This window comes from Bremia lactucae, assembly GCF_004359215.1.
Source record: "Bremia lactucae strain SF5 chromosome Unknown BlacSF5_NotPlaced_183_SHOA01000117.1_1171385bp, whole genome shotgun sequence".
Lineage (NCBI taxonomy): Eukaryota > Oomycota > Peronosporomycetes > Peronosporales > Peronosporaceae > Bremia > Bremia lactucae.
Genome location: NW_027152196.1, coordinates 915,520 through 924,262, shown reverse-complemented (window position 1 = coordinate 924,262; position 8,743 = coordinate 915,520). Strand labels below are relative to the sequence as shown.

Below are 8,743 nucleotides of genomic sequence, written 5' to 3'. Positions count from 1 at the left end.
CAACATTTACAAAGATAGATTAACAAGACACTTAACTATATTAATACAGTTTTCATTTTACACTCTTAACCTAACTTGCCTTAAGAGAAGTCTTCCTCTATACGTACAGTGTACGTCACCTAACGAGAGGCACCACTCACATCTGAAGCAGTGTGAAGTGGACTTGTACTGAAACAGTACAAGTCGCAGTGCCCCGTTACATGTACTTCGTAAACAGCCATTGACTGGTCACACAACACTTGGTCCCAATCTCTATCTTATCTGTAATCTCTCTTTGATTACTCCTACAGCTAATTAGTCTGCGGAATAAATAGGTATAATGCTATACCTATGTATGGATAAGAATTCTGAATATTACTATATAAAGTAATATCCTCCAAATATTATCTACCTTTTAGATAATATATTAATTAACAACCTTTAAGTGTTAATTTCATGTAACGATACATCCCGTTATAGCGCTGGTCAGTATGGTATCAGCTGTCACCTTGTGATCCCTTGACAATCAATGTGCCTCATGACAGAGATCCCAAGCTGATGATCCTTAACGAGCTACATGATGCGCCATCTAGTCGGTATTGCTGCATCTCGAAGACAGCGGTGGATTGCAATAGGAGTTTCTATTGCGGTCATTGAAGCAGCATGGAGCACACTCTGATCCATACTTGCAAAATCTACCTCTCCGTATAAAGGCATATTTGCTTTCCAACTAAGTCATACCGCTTACGACAAGCCGTTGCATACTTTGCAGAAATTATAAATTCAAATCGTATGAGTGAACACAAATTCTCACGTTATACCATTAAACTCTCACAACCTAATAATGTAATCGTCTTTTACAGTTCTTCTATTTTTTACTTTGTCTTTTTTATAAAAATGATCTTTCCCAATGCTACAGTGGAAGGACATTGATACCAATTCAACTTTACGTCACGAGCTCGTTGTCATGTTTCGTGTCCAGTTCTGCCAATTGAGCAGCGTCTAAAGCATTCTATTTCTTGCCCAATTTTTTCAATTTAGCAGCGTGTAGACGATTTAATTGATCACGATGTACGAAGATCAATTCTGCATCATCTACTATGCTAGGAGCATACTTCGGTGCTTGTACTTTTTCAGCAAACGTGTGGGCATCCAATTTGTCCCACACTTTGTAGACGTCATACACGTACGAAGGAGATACATCTCGTATCACGGCCATGATGAAATTCGAAAATCTCCAGTCAATATCCGACCTCGTGGCCATGGCAAATTTCAAATCTTCGATAATCATCTCGCGCAAGACCGGGCGTACCTTTTCGATGTAAGGCGGTACTTTCTTCGTTTTAGTGACGTCGGTCGTGCTCGTTTCGATGTGAGGCGTATTATGGACTGCATCAGCTGTAGTACTGACGGGTTTGCGCGTGCTCAAATCCACGATTTCCTTATATTGATTAACCGCTTTGTCGCTTGGCGAGATCAACTTTAGAATGCGAATGATGAATTTGTCAAAATCGTTGTCAACTATATTCTCTTTAACGATATTTTGAAAAACGTGATATGCCGTAGATTTCTTGTTGAATAAATTGATCTTGTATACAATCGCATATTCGGCTACTTTCATACTCTTCTCTATGTCGTCGCCAGCGATTATGTCGTTGAGCACTTTCTTTTCAAGCACGTTTACGTCAGTGACTTTGTTTGTGCGTATATGCAACAGCTTCTTCACTAAAGCCTTCAAGTCTCGCTCTTCATTTAACGCTGTCATGTGAGGAGATCGCAGGAATTGAACGCCACTAGTATTATTGAGTGCAGTCTCTAAAGACTGGACCTGTTCAGGCATCGCGACTTCAGCGGCATCTGCAGCAGTCGTTGTGTCTGCGCGTCTAATAAGGAGCGCAACTCCACAAGCCACCCGTGCGAAGCCTTCACGCATTATTCAATACTGCACTCACTGGTGCTGCGACGGAATAGAAAGGGGATAGACGTCTGCGAGCCACACGGGATCTCATCTCTACTATAGGATGCTCTCTACAGACTAATCGTCGTTTTTAATCATAACGTACGACTGCAGTACGTCTATCGGCGTCAAAATTGGAAAGCCTGCCGTTCGATTAACAATTATGGCGAGCAATTGAGATCGAGCGTATACATGTACACCGAGATGCCTCATTTATTTAACGGAATGCGATTTGTTGGTTTTATGAAAAAAACAAACACTTTATTTACTGGAGACAGAGCCAATGCGTGGAGAGCGTGCATTAGATGTAGCATAAGTAAACGATTCTTTTCATAATTTACTTAATTGTATAAATTTACAGAAGGTCATTCATAAATTATCAAACTTTGAGAATGTTTGGCACCTTGAAAGTGATGCCAAACCAGAATCCATTAAGAATGAGGATATTTCATTGACCTGAAGTTCTTACTCCGTCTAAATTAGTTGCAAGGATAGCAATAAAGCAACATAACGTGGTTTCAATACTATTGAGAGGTTACGACGCAGTGCTATCTTTTCTCCCCCAGTAAAGTTTGCATTTTTTCTCAACCGCAAACGTTTTGTTTATATAGAAATAAGAAATCAAATACCAGATCTTGCTCCTTCTTTATCGCTCAATCATACGCAACCAGGTCCCAATTCTGGCTGTGATTCGGTAAAAATAACCCCAAACCTGCCTGCATTTGGTTGGTCCGAGTGAAGCGAATCGGTCTTTGACTTAAACTTTGTAGCGAGCGCCTTTTAAAGGCGACTTTGTATGGTCACCGCGTCTCCTTCGCTAGACTTATTTTACCCTTCCTTCAGCTCCGCGTTAAAGTCCCAAGCCCGAATCCAAGATGGTACGTATGTCATAGCCTTCTCGAACCTTTTTCAATTAAAATCCACTCGCGGTGACGCCAAATCTTCCGCGCGTCTCTCCGTCTCCTCTCCATTTGGCGCTCTTGACGACGTCATCTACTGCGTTATATTTGCATGGCGATCTCAGCACAGGATCTGGAATAAAGTATTCTAAACTGCAATGAAAGCGAAAGCTTAGAAAGGAGACGAAAGAGATGCAAGGAATAGGTGGAACCAAAAGTCAATGCCAAGCGAAAAGGACTGACAACTATGTGGTCGGTGTCATATGTAGACGAAAGGTACGCAGAGTTTCGGTATGCGTCATAACAAGACGCACACCATCTGCCGGCGGTGTGGACGTAGCTCGTACCACATCCAGAAGAGCACCTGCTCTTCCTGTGGCTATCCTGCGGCGAAGATGCGCAAGTGTACGTACTAGAAGTGTTCCTACGTGACCCTATGTATTAACTAAGTTGGGATCTATTCTAGACAATTGGAGTCAGAAAGCCTTGCGTCGTCGCACGACAGGCACTGGGCGTATGCGCCATCTGAAGACTGTCCAGCGTCGTTTCAAGAATGGGTTCCGTGAAGGTTCTTCTGCCGTATCGAAGAAAGCTGCCACTAACTAAGGACAGTTGTAGAGCACTATCACTTGAAGAGAATACAACAAAAGGTAGCGTGGGGTAATAAAACAGCGACAGGAAGACGGCGACGAGGAACTGTGAAAGACAAGGGAGAGAAAACAGGAGAATCATAAGGTTTGCAGTTTGATGATGAACGGTACACGCTACAGCGTACACAGTTAAACATCTTGACCGCTACTTGGGGTTTCTTTGGTCTTTCCAATCCAATATTTACATCTTTTTGCCGTCGAATTTTGTAATATTTGCATTCAATTTATCAAGCTGTACCCACCTATCTACCTACCTCACTCGCCGAGGATTCTGGCACGCTAGTTTCTTAAGTTGAAAAATTAAAAAGGCATTTTCTGTATTTGTGAATACCGTGACACCAAAATTGTATGCGTCTTGCCCGCATTGGTCCCTTATTCTTGCCACAACTTCTCTTCAGGCTTGCCCAATCTTGGCACTCTCGACATCAAACGTCTCGTTATTGCTTAAATTTTAACTGATAATATTGCGCACATGCAAACAAAAGGACTTTGCAATTTAACATTATTGAAATGATTGACAATAAATTGGCAGGCCGAAGGGGCAAATTGTAATATCTATTTTCTTGTGTTTGACTACTTTGTGCCTCAAGGCGAGCGAAATACAATAGCTGTTTGAAAGTCAGAAAGCTGTTACAAGTTGTATGCAACAACGGCTTTTAATTCATCAACAAGGTTTCATCATAACGTTGTGCTCCGTTACTATCGCTACCCCGCTGCATTACTGCATCCGGTAGCCATTTCTTATATGGTAAAAGGATGCAGCTACAATAATTAAAATTGAAAACATTGGACCTTCAAGTCAGCGTTTCTAGCGAGCACGGCAGCTTTAACCTCAGAATTTGCAATCTAGTTCGCTCGTTCACTCAAGTACAAAGATAATTTGGCCAACGAATCGATGCCAGCGCAAACAATTCAGATATAGTAGTAGCAATATCTAGTCACTCGACGATCAGTACTGTACGCTGATTGACAGGAGCAGGAGAAACCGAAACTCGGGAGACTTCTCGTTACGCTTTTGTAACAGCTGCTTGTCAGAATCCATATTATGGTTACTGCTTCCAGCTAGTAATATTTGGTGTGGAGTACATTAGAATTGGGCGCAACCGCCGCGTCTCCTACGTCCGCCAGTAGTCTACAGAACCCAGTTCTAGCTTTGCCGACTCGTTCAGTACTCAAATTAAGTATGGGTAGCGACGCGAAAACCGTGGCAACGACGTACGTTACCTAGCAGCTTCATCTTCATTGTCTAGGGGCGTTGACGGTGCGCTTCCCGCTAATCTTTGTGAATGTTGTAGCTCTGAGAAGGAAATAAGTGGTTCCAAGCGCAAGACTCCGGACACAAACACCGCGTCTCCCGTTAAGTCAGGTGACGAGAAAGAAAAGCATGTAAAAAGCGACGTTAATGCTGACGATGAAGAGTCAAGTGAGGACAAGAATGACGACGAGGAGGAAGATGCGGAGGAGGCAGGAGACGACGACGAAGAGGATGAGAGCGCAGAGGAGGATTTGGCCCCTCAGACTAAAAAGCGACGAACTGGCGACAGTGGAAGCGAAAACAGTGCTAACGAGTCGGAACCTGAGCTTAACATGACGGAAGACGATCTTGTCGGGGTTGACACGTCCAATATTATTCCACGCTCGAGACGTCGCGCTGCAGTGGCTGCCGATGCGTTGGCTTCCGAGGAGATTGCTGCTTCGGAGGGTGTTGGACCGGCTTCCGCTGCTCCAAATGATGATGAGGAAGAGGAAGGCGAGTCTAGTGACGAAGCTGAATTCTAAGAGATGGAATGCCCGCGAGGGTTACATTAAGATATTCGCTTTTTACTTTTTTGTATTTTGTTTTTTGCTTGGTCATTTTTGTATTATTGGATTGTCGCAATGGTTACGTTATATATAGCCCACCGAAACAGGATTTTTACGGAACAGGCCCTAGGAGCTTTGCAACATGCCAGTAAGCTGCCTCGGCTGCCCGGCTTCGCGCCAACTTGTATGATGCTGCACTTGCCTTAAGGATAGGCTACAGCGACAGCAATGCAATCAAGTTTTATTTTCACGAACATCCTTAGATGACTATTTCGTACCCTTTCTTTTACGTAAAGCTCGACCGTAAATTCCGACGCTTTAGTGGCGGCCGGGAGATACCTACGACACATTAAGAACACTTTCGCTTGAACATTTTCCCATCTACACACCACACAGATAGCATACTTGTATATAGGTAGGCCATAATTGTGTCCCTGCAATAAATTTTGCAATTCGACAGTAGGTTCCCATATAACCTCGCGAGTGGCATACCCAGCCGCGCGAGGAAGAATGTGTGTATTTACAAAATTCATCGCCACTTCCATTCCCTGCAACATAACCATTCGTAACCGTAAGTAACGTTATATTCTTAATTCCAGGCACCACAGTCGTGCCTGATCCAAATAAATCGCCGCAATAAGTGATTCTACCGCGCCTGCCGCAATTGTCACGTGACCTTTAACAACCAACGGCGCACCGGTTGCCTCACGAAAGCCAGGTGGCCAAAGCAAGAGATCCGTAATTCCCAAATCAGTGCTAATTTTCGACAGCGTGTCATTATTCACTAATGCCGACTTGGCCCGCGAGAGCTGACCTTCTTGATGCCGTGGCAAGACTTGAAATAAATAGGCCGCTGCAGCCGCTCCCACGAGCGAGTCTCCTAGAAATTCCAGACTCCGATTCGATAGTCGCACCACTGGCACGTCCTCTGGCACAGCATTATTAGGAAGGCATCCATGATGAGTTAATGCACTCTGCAGCAGTGTGATATCTTGAAACTTTATCCCTATTCGTTTCTGCAGTTTTTCAAGGCCATCCGTCCAACCCCTCGGGATTGGAACCTTTTCAAAATGCTGAGGTTTAATGAGCTGCCAGCCCACATTGAGTTTGGGGTATAATAACTGGTCAAACGTGATGCTTTCAGTGGCAATGACCTCGCCTTCTAAATGGCGGCGTTCTAACTTGGAGAATTGAGTTGCATTTCCTAGTGCTCGGCATTTGCTATGTTTGACGGCAATTTTTGCTTCGGTTTCATTCGCTACAGCAGCTGCTACTGCATCGGCAACGGCCTCAGGACTCTGAAATCCATCAGGAAGGGAGCTGTATGTGGAAAACGCTCGAAGGATGCTTTTTGACGCGACCGCTTGGCGACATTGGATTATTGTTAACTTGCGCATAACTGTTTCAATTATAAGCAATAAGGTTTAATTGACCTAAATTACATGATAAGTCTCTCATCGATTCTAAAATTACTCCTACATTATTATTACATGTTCTCTATAATCATTTCATTGCCAACATTTTTGTTACAAGTTTACCGACGTTTGACTAAGCACAACCTAGTGGAAATCGGATTTTAGTTGACGCAGCTATAAGTTGTAGAATAAGTCAAAGAAGTAAAGTTGAGCTGTAGTACTATAAGAAACGATGTTTTGAAACTATAATAATTGCAAACTTTTGACATTCCATGGCTCGGTCAATGGTACCTTCCCCGACCGGGATTATTATCACATAATTGTAACGGGCTAAAGTTGTCTAAACGTTACGCAGTCCCCGTTAAGTGCACTTGGTGCACTTCAGGGGATGGTCAATTACTTAAATTAAGTAATAAGACACACCACTCGGGTGTGGTTCCTATTTGTGACTAACCCTTGTGTATGTGGTGCACATAGGTGCATTCACATTAGGAGGGATGACGCCTAGCATTATCCGTTACGCGAAATATTTAGAAAGATACGCTCGCCATACATAATAGTGTTATCGACAGAGATAACATTTTTATTGTTAAAAATGGGTATTTATATTTAATGCGATTAAATAGAAACCAATCTGAAAACTACTTCCAAGTTGGTAAGTGCGCACGAGGAGACGGATCACCGCTCCCGTGACGACACTTTACTAGAGTACTTAGTGCGTCGGGTGAGGTCGCTAACGCGCCCACCACAACTACCTCACTGCACGGAAGAGAAGACGGTCAAACCGCTTCCTTGCTGTGCTAGGGTGTCTAAGTAGAGCGTGGCCGCATTACATGCCGCCTACACTTTGTAGCACTTGAATTCCTTCCCACGACACCCATCTCTGCGTGTGTACGTGAGGATGAGCCTCAATATCGATTGGGCTTGTTTCTCCCACCTCTCCGAACATCATGGTGAGGTGGCAGGGCTTATGGCGCAGGGACTTGGTGAACAAGCCCTGGCCAGGCTCTTGGGCAGTCCTTCTGAGCAACATGTTGCTCAGTTGGAGCAGTTTGTGGCATTCGTGTTCGGACAGCGGAGGGCCGCGTCCGAGGCACAAGGCCATGCTGCGGCGGAGTCTGCCACCGCAGACTCAGGATGAGCCGGGGCATGACCAGGCTCGGAGCGAGGCTCTCAACAGGACTGTTGAGATGCTCTCTGCCCGGCCGCATCAGCCGAGGCCCATTCGGATGGACCCGCCCAAGTTCGATGGAACTGAAGCGCACACGATTGTCCACTGGCTTTTAGCCGTGGAGCAATGCGGTGTCGCCCAGCTCATCGACCACGACAGCGGATGGTGTCGTACACCATGTCGCATCTGCGCGGTAAGGCCTCGGAGTGAGCTTGCTTGGCGCTTATGGCGGACAGAGAGGCGTTCCCTACATTTGTAATCTTTAAGGAAAAGATTTGCGTCAGGTACCAGCCGTCGAACATGGAAGTGTTGCTTCAGGCGCGCTTCTTTGGAGCGCAACAGGCGAAGCGATCTCTGCAAGATTATGTGCAGGAGTTGCGCTCGCTGTTGGCTTCCATTACCGTAATGGACGAGCCGTAGGTCCTATTCCGATACACATTAAGGTGACCACGTTTATGAACGGACTACGGCATGACCCATCGCGAAAGGCCATTTTCTGAAAGGTGCCGTCAACGATGGAAGAGGCAATCCAAATTGCCTTAGTTGAGGAGCAGTCCTTCAACAGTGCCTCGGCGACAGCTTGGTATAAGCCGTCGGCCGAGAGGTGAGATGCCGCTCCCATGGAGTTGGGCAATGCAGACGTTGTCTTTATAAATGCGGCAAGCGCGGCCATATGATGGCTCGCTGGTATACCAGGGTCCCTGCTAGGGCAAAGATACCCAGCAAGAGGACTCCCTTCCCAAAGGGCGATGGCAAGAACCAGCGTACGAGACGCATGAGTTCTGCATCGACCACTGAGGGGTCGGGAAATGTACGAGCGCAGTAGGGGCGGGATGCCCTACTGACGCGGACTCTGAAGCTACGCCTAA

General features: G+C 45.3%; 4 protein-coding genes across 4 annotated transcripts; 2 read left to right on the top strand and 2 right to left on the bottom strand.

Annotated features, from left to right (window-relative positions):
• Window positions 1–991: 991 nt before the first annotated feature.
• On the bottom strand, window positions 992–1,912 carry CCR75_002743 (uncharacterized protein; the record flags this gene model as incomplete). Its single annotated transcript, XM_067960840.1, has 1 exon — window positions 992–1,912. The coding sequence occupies one exon, from the start codon at window positions 1,910–1,912 to the stop codon at window positions 992–994; it is 921 nt and encodes a 306-aa protein (XP_067815662.1).
• An 820-nt stretch (window positions 1,913–2,732) lies between these two features.
• Window positions 2,733–3,687, top strand: CCR75_002744 (uncharacterized protein; the record flags this gene model as incomplete). Its single annotated transcript, XM_067960841.1, has 3 exons — window positions 2,733–2,814; window positions 3,112–3,240; window positions 3,302–3,687. The coding sequence occupies 3 exons, from the start codon at window positions 2,733–2,735 to the stop codon at window positions 3,439–3,441; spliced, it is 351 nt and encodes a 116-aa protein (XP_067815659.1). The 3' UTR covers window positions 3,442–3,687.
• Window positions 3,688–4,600: 913 nt separating this feature from the next.
• Window positions 4,601–5,315, top strand: CCR75_002745 (uncharacterized protein). The gene is made up of 2 exons (XM_067960842.1): window positions 4,601–4,700; window positions 4,781–5,315. The coding sequence occupies exons 1-2, from the start codon at window positions 4,669–4,671 to the stop codon at window positions 5,262–5,264; spliced, it is 516 nt and encodes a 171-aa protein (XP_067815717.1). The 5' UTR covers window positions 4,601–4,668; the 3' UTR covers window positions 5,265–5,315.
• CCR75_002746 (uncharacterized protein) lies at window positions 5,297–6,685 on the bottom strand (the record flags this gene model as incomplete). Its single annotated transcript, XM_067960843.1, has 4 exons — window positions 5,297–5,502; window positions 5,567–5,669; window positions 5,781–5,836; window positions 5,939–6,685. The coding sequence occupies 4 exons, from the start codon at window positions 6,683–6,685 to the stop codon at window positions 5,401–5,403; spliced, it is 1,008 nt and encodes a 335-aa protein (XP_067815658.1). The 3' UTR covers window positions 5,297–5,400.
• Between the last annotated feature and the right edge of the window lie 2,058 nt (window positions 6,686–8,743).

Coding starts and splice junctions, on each gene's coding strand:
- CCR75_002745 (XM_067960842.1), top strand. CDS start 4,669: ATGGGTAGCGACGCGAAAACCGTGGCAACGAC. Junction 4,701..4,780: donor GCGAAAACCGTGGCAACGAC/GTACGTTACCTA, acceptor TGAATGTTGTAG/CTCTGAGAAGGAAATAAGTG.